Source organism: Culex pipiens, chromosome 2 (assembly GCF_016801865.2).
Source record: "Culex pipiens pallens isolate TS chromosome 2, TS_CPP_V2, whole genome shotgun sequence".
NCBI lineage: Eukaryota > Metazoa > Arthropoda > Insecta > Diptera > Culicidae > Culex > Culex pipiens.
Window position 1 is genome coordinate 137,825,433 of NC_068938.1, and position 19,875 is coordinate 137,845,307.

At 46.0% G+C, this 19,875-nt stretch overlaps 2 protein-coding genes across 2 annotated transcripts in view; one reads left to right on the forward strand and one right to left on the reverse strand.

The window, feature by feature from the left end:
• The first annotated feature begins 240 nt into the window (after positions 1-240).
• LOC120419608 (zinc finger RNA-binding protein-like) lies at positions 241-17,434 on the forward strand. Its single transcript, XM_039582348.1, has 4 exons — positions 241-394; positions 459-1,388; positions 3,566-3,714; positions 17,028-17,434. Exons 2-4 carry the CDS (start codon positions 466-468, stop codon positions 17,324-17,326), a joined length of 1,371 nt encoding a protein of 456 aa, XP_039438282.1. The 5' UTR covers positions 241-394; positions 459-465; the 3' UTR covers positions 17,327-17,434.
• A 1,154-nt stretch (positions 17,435-18,588) lies between these two features.
• LOC120419601 (esterase B1-like) overlaps positions 18,589-19,875 on the reverse strand; it is a 13,426-nt gene continuing 12,139 nt past the window's right edge. Inside the window, exon 5 of the mRNA XM_039582340.2 lies at positions 18,589-19,875. This exon is cut by the window's right edge and continues 227 nt beyond it. Within this exon, the coding sequence (XP_039438274.1) occupies positions 19,859-19,875 (17 nt within the window). The 3' untranslated portion in view covers positions 18,589-19,858.

Here is a 19,875-nt window from a genome sequence, read left to right on the forward strand (position 1 = left end):
TTTTTAGCTTTGGTTTTGGGGGCCTATAGTAAGGAGCAATGACGTCAGAGTTTTAAAATTTAATTCAATGTTTGGTTTATAGTTTTATCAAGATATTAAAATTAGGTCATATTAAATAAATCGTTTGGTTCTGTTTCTTTGGTTTCTTGAAGTAGTTTAATGAATAATATTTAATTATTTTTGATTTTTTTTTTAAATTTCATGACGAACACCTTTTGCAAACTGTAATGTGCACACCTTTACAATTCCAGACATTTGGCTTGTTTGTGAAAATTCTTTTCAGCTGTCAGATTTTCAAGCCCGTTTGCGATCACCAAATTTGATTTTTTCTATCGATTTGGTGGATTTTTATGTAAATTACATAAGAATTCCGTAATCCAAGGACGATTAACAGGTGGGTGAAGGTGTGAGCTATCATTTAAGTGTGAAATAATGTGATTTTGTTGTGATTTCACCAGTTTCTCGATGGATCCCCCGACGGAACCCTCCAAGCCGGCCCATGAATCTGAGGCGGACGCCGCGCTGGCAGCATCCGCGGCCAACGCCGTCGAGCAGTGGCGCACCTATCAGAACGCGTACTACCTTTACCAGCAGCAACAGGCCGCGTACGAGCATTATATGATGAAGCAAGCAACGCTGACCAATCCGGAGGAACAGGCGGTGGCCTACAACCAGTATCTGGAGGCGCACCAGGGCTACCAGAAGCAGCTGGAGCAGTACGAGCAGCAAAAGTACTACCAGGAGTATTACGCGACGGGTGGACAACCTCCAGTCACGACGGCGGCTGGCCCCGCTCCGGTTGGTTATCCGGTTGCGGCCCCGTACCAGCCTCCGCCGGTCATGCCCGTTCCGCCGACCTACTCCACTCCACTGGCCAACGTAGATCCGTTCTACAAGAAGGCCAAGGACCACTTCCGCGACCGATCGCAGCTGAAGCGCCGATCGGAGTCGTTCGAGAAGAAGACCAAGGTTTACACCACGACCACTTACTACGCCAACCCGGACGACGAGCAGCTGTTTCCGGCGGCGCTGAAAGCGCTCTTCAAGGACCTCGAGTGTAATCTCTGCATGAGTAAGATGAACTCGCACATCTCCGCCAACGTGCACTACCAGTCGAAGGTGCACGAGCGCAAGATCATCCAGTGGCTCAAGGAGTGGTGCGAAACGACCGGAACGCCGATGCCGGTGCGGGCCAAGCGCAAGGTGGTCGATATCGAGCCCGTGGGCCCGAACTCGTTGCGCTGCGAGGCGTGCGACCTACCGCTGACGTCGATTCAGCACGCCAACCAGCACTACACCGGCAAGCGGCACCAGATGGTGGTGCGCGGCAAGAAGAACCCGGCCGGGCGGGGCTACTTCAACAAGGAGACGGGCACGTGGACGAGGACGTAAGTGATTTGATTTTTGATTTTGGGGGATTTGAGAAGAAAAAGTCTGGGCACTTTTAGTAGCTGCAAAGTTCCAATGAAATCAAAATTGTGGTCGATAGATTCGTTATTCATCATGTTTTATGAGCGTGTTCTGAAAAGCAAATTATTACATCTGGTTTGGTTAGTGTATTCGTAAAACTGGTTTTTGCGCTCGCTAAAAAGCTTTTGGTTTCAAAATATTACGCCTGGTGAGTATGCAAATTGCAACGCTTTGAGATTCGCAAGCTTCGTTCTAAGATTTTTAAAGCTTTTTAGTTTTTTTTTTGATTGATTGATTGTTTGTTTATTTGATCAATTTTCCTTAGACAGGAAAAGCCACTAGAATGCTGGCATAAAAACCTGCTTCGTTTCGGTAAAAAAAAATACAACAAATAAATACAATTATAAAGTAAATAATGAACTGCGGCTGAAGACAGAACTCCATCGGTGGAAACCTTTACAGGAGTTCTGTCACCAACCAACACAGCAGTGACACAAACCAAACCAATATATTAACCATCTTACGCCCAAAACTGTTTGCTTGGTTTAAAAATAGTACCTAAATGATGAAATATTTGCGTGATACGCTTTAAATTGTCGTTGTTTTTGGGACTTCACAAGTGACGCATTTGTTGGTCTTCCACGATGTAGGGGAACAGCATCTAATTCCAGCGTGCCTCTAATGTTGGCAGGTCAGAACATTGACATTCAATTAAAGCTAATTAAAAGCGTTTTCAACTGAAATCGAGTGATAAATAGCTCAATAAGAAGTGAGCAAGCAAGTTTCTATCAAAAGTTTTGCAAAATTAGTTGTTTAAATAGTGAAAATCAGCAAATTGGATGAAGTTAGGAGCGAGTGCTTAACCTGCCAAACATACGAGAATTTCCCCTAGCACAACATGGATCAACGTATTCAGGATTAAATTTTTGAACTGCAAGAGTGTGTACTCCTGTTCCTGGTGTCTCTGCGTCTGATGCCTGCGATACAAATATTGTAAATAGAAGATTAATTAAAAATAAAATATAAATAAACGGTATTTACCGTGATCACTGGTTGAACTACGCTGTACGTAGATACGAGATGGACGATTTTGTTATCCTTCCACTTGGTAAACACGTTTTCCGTCATTTGACTTTTTCGAGTCAACAGGAATCATGATCTCGTCAATTTAGCTGGTCAGGTTCTGCTTCAACAGCCAAAAGTTTTATTCGCAGTGCAGTAAGGAACGGGCGGATTTCGAACAGCTTGTCGTATCCTTCTTGGCCTTTCTTCTTCATTTTAGCGTTGTCGTGGAAATGCATGTATCGTTTGATTTCTTCAAATAATCTGTTCCGCACCATTACCTCCGCAATCGGGTTGAACCGTGTCTCGGCTGCCCGCTCATGAGGATCATAATTCCGACAACCTCTTCGATCTCTTCGGCAGTTATGTGCGGGTTGAAGTCACTCTGCTGTTCGCCATACCTATTGCTCTCGGTAACGATATCTGTGATCATATCACGCGTGAATAGATTACACTCAAAAAAATATCCACGTTGAAGTTACGTGAAAATCTATGTGGTATTTTTCCACTAAAGCTTTCACGTAACTTCTACGAGGTGGCCCTAGTAGAAACGGAATTTGCTTGGCGATATCATTTCACGTCGTTTCTACGTGCTTCACACGTAAAAGCTAAATGAATCAATTGATGATTTCTACATGTTTGTTGTAGTAAACATTATAGTAACCTTCTAGTACTAATGAGATCTAATTTCAGTTTTTTTGTCAAAAGGAAAAAAATAAAGAAGCAGTTTTAGTTACAGTTCAGATCATTGTTTTATTGATTTTTCAATTGCTAACATTTCAAAAAAATAACCCAGTCCCTCATGTAACCGAGCGGGAAGACCTTCGCGCGCAGCTTTTCGATTCCGCTGTCCTTCGTGGCCGCACGGAAACCCGTTTCGAATTCGTTGTCGTTTACGAAAGCCTTTTATGCCACGTTGACGTGGCCGCACATCACCCGGGAGAGGTTATTTGTGAACAACTAGGCAAGCAAGTCGAGTGCTCGGGGCGTTTTGGGTTTACGTCGTGCGTGGCCAGGAAGAAGTTTGAGAGATGGGCGACCACGTTCAGCTCTCGAATTCCGCGCATCGGTTTGTTGATCTTGCCGGATACAGCTATCTGCACCACACTGACCAAGGCCGACGAGAGGATGGCCGCAAAGCATCCTCGCAGTCCTCCGGAGCAAACTCGGCAAAGGTCCACGAGCCGTTTGCAATATCCGTGACATTTTCGGTGGGGTCGATCACCACGACCAACCGCTTATGTTGGAACAGGCCAGAATTCAAGTGGCCGGAAAAAATATGCTGCTTCCAGAGTTCGGCAGCTGCAAAGACAAAAATACAATTAATTATAAATAAATTCATTTAAACTTAATTAAACTTACCGTCTGTTCTATTTTTGATGAAATTTTGCAAGCATAAGTCCGGCAGCAGTTCTTCACCAAACGCCACCAATTTTCATACTAAAATAATCACGTAGAAATTTCGCCGAATGGCGCACTCGAGTTCCGTTAAAGTTACATTTCAAAACACATAAAAACTACATGGAAAATCCTAGTGGAAAAATACCATAAGGCTTTTCACGTAACATCAACGAGAAAACATTTTCTTGCCAGTACACTTTCACATTATTGTTACGTGTGTCACGTAAAACGAGCCTAGCGAGGGGAAAATCGGGGTTACGTGATTTTTCAGGTAGCATCAACGTGTGGATTATTTTGAGTGTAGCAAAATACTCTGACACGGCGTCGTAGGTCTGGGAGCCGGAGAAAACGAACTACCACGCTTTTGGGACACCAAAGATTGCTGATCATAATCTACCCACTTGGGGTTATCAGCTGGATGCTGCGCTCTGCCTGACCGATTCCGTGACGATTTCGCTTTGTCGTCGCTCTTTTTGGGAGTTTGCCTCCGCTTCTTGGCTACAGCGCCAGTGGCAAATCCGCTTTCGATTTTTAGTCTTTGTGTCTGGCAAGGTCATCTCCGCGTCCGTCTTGCCGATCGTCTCCACGTCCAAACTTCCGTCGATCTCTGCGTCCGTCTGGCCGATCGCCTCCACGTCCATCTCTACGTCGATTTTCTCTGTTTCAGAATCGAATTCGTTAACCTCGATCGACGATTCCGTCCCATCGGGAACGTAAACAATGTTTACGTACTCAGCTAAAAAACTTTGTTTACTGATTGTCCAAGAGAACAACATTTATTCTTGCCTCTGGATTTGTTTCCTGAGCGCTGCTTCAACATTCAAGCCACCTCGTCTTCTCCGGCATCCGGAAATCCTGGGAAATCTTCGTCCGAATCCGAATTTGGTTCAAAACTCATCTCGATAAAGGCTTTTCCCAAGTTTGGCGGGATGACCCCAGCCCGCATGCCAAACGGCGGGATATAAAAGTCATTGTTTTTGTTTTTGACATTAGTTTACATAAAGAATGCCCAAGGGAGCGTTCTTTTATAACGTAACGCAATAAATCGAATTTGTAGACCCCCTCTCCCCCCCCCCCCCCCTCGTAATAAAATTTCCATACAAATTTTATAAATTTTGTATGAAGCGTAACATGGCCTCAGCAAATTTGACAGTTCTCGACCTAAAGAAACACCCTTCGAAATCGGGTAATCAAAAACAACCAACCAGTTAGCCGATTTAGTCGGGATGCGTCAGGACTGTCAGGAGTAAGACTGTGCATTACACCCTTACCAAAAATCATGATTTTTTGAGTTCCAAATCCCACTTTTCATACGATTTTTTGAGTTCAGGTACTACAACCATAAAAATGGTTATATGGGTTGAACTGAAAAATTCGTATGAAAAGTGGGATTTGGAACTCAAAAAATCATGATTTTTGGTAAGGGTGTAGGTTTTACGCCGACTTGATTTGGAGGTTAGAAAGGAGTGCACTGTTTAAATAGACTTAGCACAGTTCGATGGGGTCGTCGATTTTGTTCGGGGAAATTCGTCGACAATCGACGAAGACTATTGGTACGTTCGTTTGATGGCTAGTTCCACACTGAGTGCCGCAATCAGAGCTGTCAAAGTGTTTCTTTGAAGAAACTCGCGCTAGTTCCGCACGAGTTTCGCCGCCATCTTGGAACTGAAACTCTAGTGCCGCACTCGATATTTTTTCAGTTTCATGCGAGTTCCACGCACACTGACAGATGACGTTCGATTGAACCAAAACTGGCACCGACGAGTGCGGCACTCAGTGCCGCACTGTCTGTTCAAACGAACGTACCATATGTAAACAGTGCACACGAGCTGTCAAATGACGTCACGGTGTAAAACCTAATGGAGCATTTCCATTCGAGCAGTTTTTGCTTTTTTCTACAATGTATTTCTTATGGAGCGAACTGTCAAAAACTGCTCGACTGCGGGTGCTCCATTGTCGGAATTTTTACGGGGTAGCGATTGTCCACGCTTGTTTTGTTTTGTTTGGAGGGAAAGGCCCGTTTGAGTAAATCGCCTACCGATGGGTCCTTCTAAAGAAAAAACCTCTTTTTTAATTTCAACAGATTTACAGTCCAAATGACAAAAAGGCTTTTTTCATAATTACAACTTACCTATTGGGCCAACGAAAATTACATACAATGTCTATATACAGCAATTCCCCACGAAAACAGCATGATTCGAAAAAAAGTTCTCCGATCGGGCTCAATTTTTTTCTGGGGGTTCCTTGGCGAAAATAATTGGGTCCTAAAATGAAGCTTAGATTGCTGATATTATTGTTTCAGCTAGTGTTTCAGATAAAGCTTATTTTTCTGCGTACAATGACCCTTTGTACGACCACAAAGAGTTTAAAATTTTTAAATCAATTTTGAAAAATTAACCTCGCGGTCCTTCTTGACAGAAAAGGTCCTACTTGACAGCTCTTTCCAAGGGGACCATAGTTGATCCATCAAAAAAATGTTGTCTTGTCAACTTTTTTTTGCATTAAAATAAAAAAAAGTGATCAGAATTGGTTTTTAGTCGTGTTATTTTTCGTTGTACATAAAAATTTACATAGGGCCACAGACAAACAGACGTGACTCTCCATACAAATTATCTTTGAAATCCATCGTCCTTCATCAAATCACCAAATCACGGCGACGCCAGCGCTGCCTGGTGAGCTGATGCCGAAGCGCAGCCCAAACATACCAATACAAACCCATTACTGTCATGTGCCACGTCAGTGTATGCGTGAGACAATCAAGCCTAAACGATTGTAAACATCAATAGCTGATCGAAATAATGTTGTTGTTTCTACTCGATGAAAAGATTAAAAATCAACACCGAAGGCCGAAGATGACGGCGGGTTGGTTCCGTTTCCAATAGCAGAACCTTATGAGCCAAATCATGCGGCAGCACCAGCAACGACGCACCACAACCGCAACGACAGAGACCAAATCAGTTGCTATCCAGTTGCTACCAAGTTCTGTCGAAGATTTCCCCTCCACCGAAACCTCGAATCATTACACCTAACACCATCATCAACAAAATGCCCCTGGTCACGAAAACATCAGTAGTGGCCGCCGAAATAGATAAATCCAATTCAAACCTACCGGAAATAATCCCCACGATGGGCGTTTTGGAAAGTGCAAGCAAAAAGTGGCAAAGATTCCAAAAAACGCTGCCGCAAAATTTACATCGAAACAGTACCACAGAAACTGAACTGGAAAAAGATTGAGTGGCGCAACATCGTCAAAAGGACGACCAGCAGCAGCAATCTGAGCAGCAGTCCACGAAGGGTAAGCAGGTTGCTCCGAAGGAGTAACTCCACCACAGGATCCGGCTTCCTCCGCAGTAGCCCGCGCCTCAACAGCAACCTCGACATCGGCAGGCAGTTGAGCAGGCCTACCGGGTTAATAGTAGGGCAAGAGGCTATGGCCAAGACTGCCCCAATTTTGTCCTGGAAAGCCTGCATTGTGATTCACGGTTAGAATTCTAGAATTCCATAAATATTTGTGCTCTCATTTGTTGCTTCGCACGTGCTCACGCTCAACTTAAAAACAAAAACACGCTTCACACACACTGAGAATAGACGGGCGAGCTGTCACGACAGCAGCGCCATCAGCGCCGGGTGAGTGGATGCCGAAACAAATTACATTTGAAATAACCGTTTTTGGAGGACGATGGTTCGGCACTCGAGTGTCCCGTCTGTTTGTCTGTGATAGGGCTTTAGGACCCAATTAGACCCGTAGTCTTTGTTTGCCCATTAGGGTGACCAACGCCGTGTTACGGTGGTCCGAAAAATGGCAATTTTCGTCGATTTTCGCAAAAACCGATTTTAGCTGTCTTAGACGCAAAAGAAAGGTTTTTTTTTTTTTCATAAAATTATTTTTATTAGGTCCTTTTCGGTACTGGGACCTGGTTAGGACCGAGTCGGCTTTTGTAATTACATTTGACTTAATAATTACAGAGGATCTTGTGTGTAAATGTTAGTGGGAGGGGAGCCGATTACCCGCGGCCTACTCGGGGTTAGTAGGGAAGGGATTGATGTTAAAGACAAGGCGTGGGATGGGAAGGGGGATTGTGTAGGGGTCTTGGTTGGCTCTGCTGGCCTTTGCTTGTGTCCTCAGCCGCAACTCGGTGTCCAGCTGCTGGGGCGTTCTTGCTTTGCTTCCGGTGCAATCCAGAAACGACGGCTTTGTGTGAAGGCGAGTTATACTAACAGAAGGAAAACTAACTGAAGGAAAACTAACTGGAAGAAAACTAAATGGATATTTTGGAATCTAAGAGGAACTGATAGATCGGATAGAGAACATCAAGGTCTAGTTGAGATAACGCGTCTCGCATCGGGATTTCTGGTGGTCTTCCTCGGGCCCTGAGGGTATCTTTCAACTTAATTCTGTGAGCCTGGTGATCTGGACACGCCCATACGAGATGGTCGATGTCCTGATAACCCTGCCCACAGTCGCATAAGTTTGTATCACTCATGTTGATACGGTAAAGATGAGCCTTGGACGAGTAATGGTTCGACATAAGGCGGGACATCGTTCTGATGAATCCACGCGTCAAGTCCATTCCCTTGAACCAGGCTTTTCTTTGCACCTTAGGTCGTATGGCATACATCCAACGTCCCTTGGTGTCGTCGTCCCATTGTTTTTGCCAATCCAGGAGCGCACGTTGCCTCGGCAAACCGTAGCATTCTTGTAGGCTAATTGGCCTTTCAAAAATGTCTCCACTCTCAGCACCCTTCTTGGCGAGCAAGTCCGCTTTCTCATTACCCGGAATCGAGCAATGAGCGCGGACCCACACCACCGTGATGCTGAAGGACTGAGCCGCCAGGTTGTTTAAAGTCTTGCGTATTTCCGTGAGGAAAAACGCAGACTCCCTGGTCGGCTTCAGAGACCGGATAGCCTCAACAGAGCTAAAGCTATCGGTGAAGATGAAGTAGTGGTCAGGTGGCATGGTCTCGATGATTCGCAGTGCGCAGTAAACCGCGGCTAACTCTGCGACGTAAACCGAACTCGGATCCTTCAGCTTAAAGAACAGCTGATAAGATTCATGATAAACACCGAAGCCCGTACAGCCGTCGAGCTTGGAGCCATCGGTGAAGAATCTGTTGTTTGGAGGAACATGGTTGTACTTTGATGCGAAGATCGACGGTACAACTCCCCGCAGAAGATGGTTTGGGATACCGCGAGTATCGGCTTTCATGGACGTGTCGAAGCCAATCAGGGTGCTGTTGGTTAACGGAGGCGTGCGCTGTACCGTTGTGCTCGGGCTCCACTCCCACGATGACATAAAGTCATAGTATAGAAGCATGCGCCGAGACTCAACGTGAAGGTTCAGCAACGTTTCAAAGTTGTCAATTACCAGTTTATTCCTGTAATCACACCGGATCAGGAACCGGTAAGACAGTTCGTAGTAACGAGTTCGCAGAGGCAATACTCCCGCCAAGACCTCGAGGGTCATGTTGTGAGTTGAGTGCATGCATCCCAAGACAATGCGAAGACTTCGGTACTGTATCCGCTGGAGAACCAACAAGCGTGATTTCGCAGCTGACTGGAAGCAGAAACTGCCATATTCCAGCACCGAGAGTATCGTTGTCTTGTACAGTCGAAGCAGGTCAGAAGGATGAGCACCCCACCGGTTGCCAGAGACACTGCGCAGAAAATTAGTTCTTTGCAGGCACTTTTGCTTCAGGTAGTTAATGTGCTTCCCCCATGTTCCCTTTTGATCGAAGATGGTACCCATGTACATGAAGTGGTCCGACTGCTCGATAGTCTTTCCCGAGAGAGAAAGATTGAGCTGCGGCGGTTCATGCTTCCCCGTAAAAACGACCAGTTCCGTCTTCGCCGGAGAGAATTCAATACCCTTTTCAACTGCCCAATGGGCCAAGTTGTTCAGGGTATCTTGCAAGGGTTCTAGCAGATCGACTTCCTTCTTGGCAGCGATTGAAACCACTGCGTCATCTGCGTACTGTATAAGGGTGCAGTCTCCGGTCAAGCAATCATCGATGTCGCTGACGTAGAAGTTATACATGGATGGGCTAAGGCGTGAGCCTTGTGCCAAACCCATGTAACTTATCCGGGTGATTGCCAGATCACCTTGCACAAAGTGCATGTGTTTTTCTGACAACAGGTTGATGAGGAAGTTGCACATCGTCGGATTGAGACCGCTCCGCCGCAGCTTTACTCCCAACACATCGATGGAGACTGAATCGAATGCACCCTTGATGTCTAGGAAGACAGAAGCCATTTGCTGTTTTTTACCACGGGCTATGTCGATCCCTGTGGCCAGCAAGGCTAGACAGTCGCTTGTTCCCTTGCCTCTCCGGAAGCCATACTGCGTGTCAGACAGCAAGTGCTCTCGTTCCATCCATGGTTCGAGGCGGTCGAGGATCATCTTCTCCAGCAACTTGCGTAGACACGACAGCAAGCTGATTGGACGATACGAGTTGTGGTCGGACGCCGGCTTACCGGGCTTTTGAATGGCAACCACCCGGACCTGTCGCCATTCGTGTGGAATTACGTTCTGCTCCACGAACGTGTTGAACAGATTCAACAGACGCTGCTTGGCGACGTCCGGAAGATTCTTCAGCAAGCTGAACTTGATCTTGTCCGGACCAGGAGCAGTGTTGTTGCCCGTCAATAGTGCTATGGAGAGCTCTACCATCGAGAAGGGAGGATTAGCATGGCTCCCATCAACAACGTCGAATGATGGTTGTGTCGGCACCGAGTCCGGGCACACCTTCTTGGCGAAATCCAATATCCACTTGTCCGATTTTTCCACACTCTCGTTCGGAACGGAACCTCTACGCATGGCCCTCGCAACGCGCCACAGAGTGCTCATGGACGTATCTGCTGGTAGTCCTTCAACGAACTCCCGCCAGTACATTCGCTTCTTCCGCTTCAGAGTATTACTGTACCTGCGATCGAGAGCTCTATACCTTTGGAAGTTCGCTGGGGATCCACACTTGCAGAAGTCCACATAAGCTACAGACCTGGCCGCCGAGAGATCCGTACACTCCTTGTCCCACCAGGGAAGTGGAGGGCGCGTTCGGATGTACGGTCCCGGGACGGGTTTCGTCTGAGCTTGTAACGCACTGTCATAGATCAAATTAGCCAGATACGCATATTCTTCAAGCGGTGCCAACCCATCTCGCAACTCAACTCCAATGGAGACTGCCTCCGCGTACTGTTTCCAGTCGATATTTCGCGTCAGATCGTAAGGCATCTCCACCGTTGTCGATTGCTGTGGGCCATGGCTAACCAGAATAGCGATCGGCAAATGATCACTGCCACGAGGATCTTGGAGCACGTTCCAGTCACAGAGAACTGCCAAACTGTTGGAACAGAGCGACAAGTCGATGGCACTCGCCTTCGTACCGGACGTGGTTGGCGTTGGTGGTGTTGCAATCCGCGTAACTTGCTTGTCCCTGTTTAGGAGGGTCATCTGGAAGTCGTCGCACAGTTCATGAATCAGATATGCTTGAGGGTCTGTTTTGTGACTTCCCCACTCGGTGCTGTGAAGATTAAAGTCACCCAGAACCAGTCGCGGTGCCTGCAACAGCTCAAGCATACCCCACAACTTTTGTCGAGTTAACGACACCTGTGGGGGAACATAGACGGACACAATGCAAATGTCCAGTCCTCTGATCCTGGCCTGTACTGCGACTGCTTCGATTCCTCCTAGCTTCGGGAGCGTGACCTTTCTAAAAGTGTGGCATTTCCTGACCCCAATCAGTACGCCTCCACCTCTATTTGGTCCTGCCCTGCTCTCTGTGATGATGTTGTACCCCCGGAAAGCTGGCGTCTCATCTCCGATAAGAAACGTTTCGCTCAGCGCAAACACATCACAGTCCCGTTGTTCGGGGCTGGCCGATATGTTTCAGTGGACTGTATGATGGATTGTGGCAGCGGGACCGCAGGAAGAGGAAAACACCGGGAACTTGGTTTTCTTTGTTTATTTCTCCTTCTCACTCTTCCTCCTGCATCTCACTACACTAACTTCACTTCTGCGAAAACGTGTTTACTCTCCGACGATCGGACGTGTTCTGACGAGCGCGCTGATCGCGCGCGCTTTTGCTGGTGACGTTTGACGTTTCTGTTCTGCTGTCAACTGTCAGTTGACACGGTGGGCGCACGGGTGTGCGCACGGTGGGGTTTCTTCGGTGAACACCGAACACCCGTTCGAATGCGAATTGTTGAAAATCGTTTAACTTGGGGGTTAAACTTCTACAATTCCATTGTAGGAAGGAGATGCCATTTTTCGTTTTTGGTGTATTACCCATCAAAGGAAATGAACGACAAGAGGGGGATCGTGGTAGCAAGCTGTTTCCCGATGTGTCTAGCGAGAGGCTCAAACCGCTTTATGATTAAACGCGTCGGTTCACTCACGAAAGAGCACAGCCATTCCACGATTGTGGAAAAAGTAAGGACTCCTTTGAAGGCATCGGTGATCGGATTCGGTTGAGGAACCGGTTTTAGGGGGATCTTTGGCAGCTTGGGAACGGGCTTCAGCGGCTTGAGAGGAATCGGTGCCGGCTTCGGTTTCGGCTTCGGAGCGGGCTTCGGAGCGGGCTTACCCGACGGACCGAAAGGAAAATCCTCCTCGAAGTTCAACGAGTCACTTTCCTTACCCTTGCCGCCAGCGGCTTTTGTGGACTTGGAAACCTTGTTGCGCTTCGGATTTGGTCCGGAAGAGTCACTTTCCTCGTCTCTCCGGAAGAGGACTTCCTCCTCGTTTTCCTCGTCCCCCGAATCATCTGCCAAGGGGGCGAAACGATTGGATTGGTTCGCCTGACTAAGGATTTCCGCGAAGGACTTCTTGGAGCGTTCCTTCAAGGATCGCTTCATCTTGTCCTCGCGCTCCTTGTACTTTGGGCACTGCCGAGTTTTGTGCGGTTCCCCGCCACAAAGCAGGCATTTTTCAGCCTGCTTTTGGCATTCCACGTCCTTGTGGGGGCCTGCGCACTTTGAGCACTTGCTCTTGTTGCTGCAGTAGGTCTTGGTGTGTCCCAACTGCTGGCAGTTTTCGCAGCTCATCACACGCGGAACGTACAATCGAACTGGAAGCCGAAGCTTGTACAGCTCAATGTAGTCCGGCAGAGCTGACCCTGCAAAAGTCACCCGAAACGAGGCAGAAGGAATGAACTTCTTCTGGCCACCCTCGGTGGTGACGTTGCCCAGTTGCCGGCACTCGAGTACCTCCACAGCTGGAAGTTTAGGGTTCTTGAAGCGTCCCACCGCCCTTGAGAGGTCGACAAGCGACAGACTGTCATCGGTCACCACGCCGTCGATTTCGACTTTGTGGGCCGGAATCCAAACACGGTACTCGACACAGAACCGAATGTCTTTCACGATCTGGTTAGCTTCCTCCGCGGAGTTCACGATCACGCTGAGCTTGCTCTTGTTCAGCTTAGTACATTGTACCAGCCCAGGATAATGGTTATGCAGATCTTTTGTGATCCGAACGAAGTTAAGGGGTTTTTGTTTGGGCCGGAAGAAGACCACCCACTCCGTCTGCGAGCCCCCCACGTACTGGCGAGCGCGAGCTTGAACTGGTCTTTCCTTGTCACCTGGTGGATTTGGATTTGGAGGTGGAATAGGATTCGGATTTGGCGGAATCGGAGGGGTTGGAGCCGGTGGAATTGGATTCGTATTTGGCGGGATCGGAGGGGTTGGGTTCGTTGGAATAGGAGTTGGATTTGTTGGGACCAGAGGACTTGGATTCAGTGGAAGAGCTGGATCCGGTTTTTGTGTTGGAGGGGAAGTGGGATCAGGTTTTGGGTATGGTTTCGGAGACAGTCGAGACTTGCGTTTCTTCGCCTTGCGCCCACCAGTGCCCTTCACAACGACCTTGGTGTCCTTTCCGTAGAGTTCCAACGCGGTTTGGTTAGAAGGCACTCCTGGGAGAGAATCAACTTCACCCTCGTTGTCCGTGTCCCAGTCTTCGGACTCGGACATTTTTTCCACCTGGTCCTCATCCGGATCCATGGTTGGAATGAAAAACGAAAGAAAAACTAATACAAAAGCTAATCAAGATTTACGCGAAAAAGAAAAAAAAACCCAAGGAAGAAGAGAAAAAAAATATGACTAACAAAAAAAAAAAAAAAACTATGAGAAAAAAAAAACTAAAAGCAAACAAAAAACTCGCCTTTCACACTCACCGCCGAACTGGCCGCACTGGCTGCCGCCCGCAGCGGGATGCGCGGGAAGCTCGTTTTCGCGCGCTTGTTGTTGTTGTTGTGCTGCCTGCTGCCAGCCACGTAAACAACGGGGATGTCTCCGACCTGGCCTGGCCGAAAACTGGTCCGCCGACCGCAGTCGACTCTCCGGGGCCGATTCCACCGACCAACGACCGTCTCTCGTCTCAGCTGCCGCCGCAGCCACTGCTGCTCACTCCTCCTGCTGCTGCTGCTCGGATTCGGGAACTCGTTCCTTCTCCGCCTCTGCACCGCCGCCGTGTCCACGACGACCAGATTGTGGCTCCTCTGACCACCGGAACGGGCTTGTCCGCTCGCACACGCCTCGGAATCGCCGTGAAAAACGCGCCAAACACAACTCGATAGAGCACGAAAAAACACGACTACGCGCTGAGACTTCTGCCGGAGCAATGAATGCTCTTTCACTTTCAACGCACTGCACTGGAATGCAAAAGAAAGGTTATTAGTTAGGCTATTTGGGAAAAATAGTAAGAAGTTTCAATAATTTAGCTTAACATTCGAAAAGGTCATATGAAAACTTAAAATGCCGTTTTTAAGGTCTCGGGACCAAAGAGCCTATGTCTGAAAATATTTTTACCTGATTCCTCGGAAAAATTTTTTATCAAAAAATGGTGAAGTTATGTTATCAATTTTCTGAGATACGATTTAAAAAAAAAAATAAAAAATGGGTTTTTCGAAAAAAAATTGACTTTTTTCACTAAAACTGCGATAACTTGAAAATTTGAGCGATGACCTATACATGTTAGGGTACCAAAAGCTGCGTATTTAAAAAAATTAAATCATTAAAAAAATGCAATGTTTATAATAATTTTCAAAACGCATTGACTTTTTATCTAAAACGTACTTCCCAAACACCGACGTGAATGTCAAGGATAATCACTCCTGCTCAAAACGACGAATCAGTCCAAATCCGATCGTAGCAGGCCTTGTTTCGCAGAGAGCACAGGCAAGACTGTTGTTTTCGTATTTTTTGCAATAGCGCCAACATAATAACTCGATTTGCTGTTGTGAACTTGACTCTCAAAATTTTGAATGCTTCGGCGTCAAGGTTATAGTTGCGGTTGACCAATCTTCATTGAAATAATCTCGCTGCTCATCAGTGAATTTAGATTTTGGTCGATGCATCCTTGAATCAAATGGCCGTAAAAACTGCTGTTTTTGTTAAATTCACTTGGTCCTGGATGAGGGACGGGTTCACGGACGATGTCGGTAGTTGGCAAAATGCAAGAACAAGTCGGGATCCGGATGAAGGATTGTTCGAGCGATACCTTTCGAAACTTTCCTGTAGTGGGTTCCATGAAGGACGAACAAGACATTCCATATTCGTCTAGTAATCCGATAATAAAAAAGATTTTTGACAGTAGTGGAGGTGTGGTTTAGACGCAGGCAAATAAATTCCTACACCGCCACTACTGTCACAAAAGGTAAATATTTTGATCGGATTACTAGACGAATTGCCCGATGCCCAACGGGTTTTCATAGATTCAAACAATTTGATTCTTTTTAATTTTGATTGATACTTTTCTGTCAATGTAATTCACAGAAAAGTATTAGACAAAATTAGAAAGTCAAAATAACGAGAAACGTCATGCCGTTGACATCACAATAACAACCCAACATATCGAATCTACGTAGTACAATTTTGATTGAACCTTCCGAAACCCGGGGCCCACTCCTGGGTTCAGCGATACACTTTGTGCAGCTCGACAGGTTCTGGTGGTTTTCGTTGGTAAGTACGCTCGAAGGACGAAATGGACCATCAAAACCTGTCCTGCCCCACAAAATGTACCGGCTGTCAATCCAGGTGTGTCCGCCCCTTCTCTCGTAATCCTGCTCTGCAGAAGCCTGAAACCACGTGTGGCGACGGTGCGCTCTCGCCATCCTGATCCGGTAGATTTTTGTTTCACGCGAGCTGTTCGATCCTCGCCGGAAGCCGGAAGCTCGATCGAAGCTGTGTGGACACAAACAAAATGACGGTGATCGGTGCCGGTTAATGGCTTCGCACTAAGCGGCTTGAAGTGCGACACACCTATTTTTTGACACACCTTTGTTTCCTGTCCTAACATTTCAGCGTGGAGCAAGCTCTTCTCAGCATCTGGAAAATGGTGACTTGTTGAAGCGTCCGACGTCGACTGGACTGGTAAATGGGAGGTGTGGGTCTATTGAACAGGTTGAGAGCGTGAAGTATTGGATAGATTTATTAATTATATAAAAATATTTTATATGTAGCTATCAACTCAAATATAAAGGCTATGAAGTAAAATATTAACTGATTTATGATAATGATAATAAAATCGCTACATAAAATCTCAAATTAATTAAACTTCAAATATAACAATTAAACAAAATAAACACATAAACCACATATATAAATCTCCACCAACATTATTCCCAACAACACCATATAAAAAAACAACAAAAAAACACTACCTCCTATATCTATACTATTCAATTCACTACAACTCCCCTTCAACCCTTTTTCTTCCCTCCTTCCCCTATTTTATATTTTTCATCATTCCACTTCTTCTTCCAAACAACCCTTCCTCTCAACACACGCCACACACGCAACAATACCTTTCCTTTACTCATTCTTCTTATAAACACCGGCCCCTTCGCCTAACCCAACACTAACACTCACACCTGCCCGCTCCGCTTCCGCGCTTTAATAAACACATCCTTCACTACTTAACTTTTTTATTTAAACCTCAACATCATATATCAAAACCACAACCCTAATTTCTTAAAAACATTCAACTACTCTATCTTCATCTAATTATATCTTTTCTTTCTCGCTACTCCTTAAATCATTCACTTTAACCCCACCCCACGCTTCTTTCACGTACGGGCTTACTGACACGCTCATTCGCGCCCATCATTTACCCCAAAAATACTTCATAAGGCATACTCTCATTACATTTTGCCTTATCATTTAGCCCGGAAGGGCACAGCCGCCACCGAAAGCATCCTGGAAACGCTGCACAAGCCACCGCAGCAGAACGATTGGTCGCTGTACCGGATGCCGTCGGGCAAGTACTACTGCAAGTCGTGCAACTCGATCATGGCGGACGAGAAGCTGTTTTCGCAGCACTGGTACGGCAAGAAGCACAAGCTGAAGGTCAAGCAGGAGATGGATGAGCTGTTGGGAAAGGCAGGGGGAGGCGAGGCCAAGGGCAAGTTTTACAACCGACGCCCCTTTGGGAAGAATCGCTACGTGCAGCCGCAGGCGCAGTAGGCTGGTGTGGCGCGAGGGGAATTGATTGATATGTATTCGATTTGAGATTGTGACAGTAAAGTTTTGCTTCGTGTTTGACATTCTTGGCGTAATAAATTATGAATAGCATTGTTTTGAAGAATCAATTGTTGAGAAATTCCTGTTGGTTAATATTTCAATTTGTTTCAAAATTTTGTAATAAATGTAATCTGTAATTTTAAAATAATATAGTCCTCCGTTGATTCGTCGTTCGCAACGAATGGATCACCCGAAGCGAAAAAGTAGGTAGGGTCCAAAGTATTCTGCCGGGCCAAGTCCTTTCGATGGGCGAAGGAGAAGGACACGCTCACAAAGAGGCTGTTCGAAGACTTCTACAAAAAAGTAGATGAGATCAAGGAGAATCCGATTATGATCGAGGTGGCAGGAATACTGCCATGTACGCACTTATTGACGGTAAGGTGGCGAATGCCATAGTAGGAAATGGTGATACGAAAGCGTTTCCATTGTGCTGATCCACGTGTGGGTCCCCATTTCTTTCATTCTCGCTTGGATCTAGTAGAGCTGATGATACGAGTGGCCGCCCAGAAAAGAGGCCAAGCTCATCTCCTGGAAACGTGCCCTGAAGAACAACCACAGCCGTCCAACTCAAAAGCCAAGAAGAAAAAACAGAAACCACCAGCTCAATCCCATCCTTTGGTGAAGACCGAAATACGCAGAATAAGCGATCAGCTAGAGCAAGAATTCAAACTCAGTGTAAATCGTACCAAATTCGAAGGGTGTGGAAGCAGTAACAATGGCAATATGGCTCGTGATTTCTTGAGCAGGCCCGTCAAATTTGCAGACATATTGGCCATACGCGTCTAGTTTGCCGAAAAAGCTAACCTCATAAGCAGCACTGAGTTCGAACCGATTGGATTCCGCTAAAATGCAGGAATTGTACAACGAGTTCGAGAAGGACATTAGGAAAGATTTTCCAATTTTGACCCGTCTACCTCATACCATTTAGCGCGGAAAACTTCTCCGGAGGACAAGCCTCGCATCGGCGCGGGACGGACAGTGATTGGCATTAGTCGCGGGAGAAAGACAGCATACTAAGCTGGTTGAAGATGACATGCTCTACGGCTACGTACGCGTTTCTACACTATAACGACTAACATAACTAAAGCTTCGATGCACTTGACGGCCGAATCGCCGTTGACAAACCTGTAGCTGTTACGAGTGAACAAAGGCGGCAACATGGTTCAGCGTATTGGCAACTGTAGAGGACCAAAACATCGTAAAAATAGTGTATTTTGAAGTTTTTATTCATGCTCAAATCAACCATCACATCTGTTGATCGGTCGGAAATATAGTAGTATCTTAAAGACTAGAAAGTAAAAAGGTGGGTATTGAATGTGATGTCGGTAATTGAAATGGCAGAAAGTAGATCACTTTCTCCGACAGTATCAATCGTTTATACCTATTCCTTTTTAAAAAGGATACAGATTTCCAATGGCTTAAGATGAAAAGGGAAGGCAGCGCCATATTGAAACCACGACTTGAATTTTTGGAAGCACCTTCAAGGAAAATGCCGTAATGTACGAAGATCTGCAAGCAATCTTTCGATTTAAGATATTGCACACTTTGCACCAAATTCTCCCCCGTGCAAATCATAACTGTACACCGAATATTTGCACACTTGAAATCATACCCCTTCTCCCCCTTGCTCGCCTACAGTGGTGCGTGTCTCGACTGAGCTTTGTTGCTTGCGACCACTTTAGAACAGTTTCAAACTAGGGTGTGTGTCTTAGATTGTTTTTTCTGCTGTATTTTGAGGTGTGCATTTTGTTGGCGAGCTTTTTACAACTTGCACGATTGTCTAAAAATCTTTGAAATCCGCAATATTGATTTAAGTTGAACAGAAGTTTATCAAGAACTGGCGTCCCGTTTCCCCTTAAAAATACTGAAAATTAAAAAAAAATCGCTTCACGGGCACTATTAAACTACAGTCGACTCTCTGGTTGTCAATATCCAAGGGACCATCGAGGAAGAGAAGCATCAGTTAACAGATCGATGCAAAATGAAGACTCGATTGAAATTACTTAGTTTTTTCTTGCTGACCAGCTATAGAGCATTCTACGTGCGTATGTATTGCGTGTACGTACACGAAAATAAAGTGAGGTTAAATTTTGTCAGCCAGCAAAACCAAATGGTGCGATAGTGTGCGTACGCGAAACGTCATAAAGCTCTATAGGAGAGAATCATGGCAACGTCCAGCAAACAAAAACAAATAAATGTCAAACACCCTTCGAAGCTTCGTTTCTCAAAGAAAAATGTCTATGCAAGCCATGAGAAAGTGAAATTATTGACAACCGGAATAGATATTTAAAGCAAATAGAATCCAAGGGACCTTCGAGGAAGGGATCCTTCAAGCAAGAGAAAATATCGAGGAATAAGGACAATCGAAGTATGCAGTTTGAAGGGACTGAAGAATTCATCGGTACATGGAGCATTATTGATATCGAGAAGATCGACAGCCAGAGAGTCGACTGTACATAACTGACATATTTTATTCTATTTTTTGTCCCCAT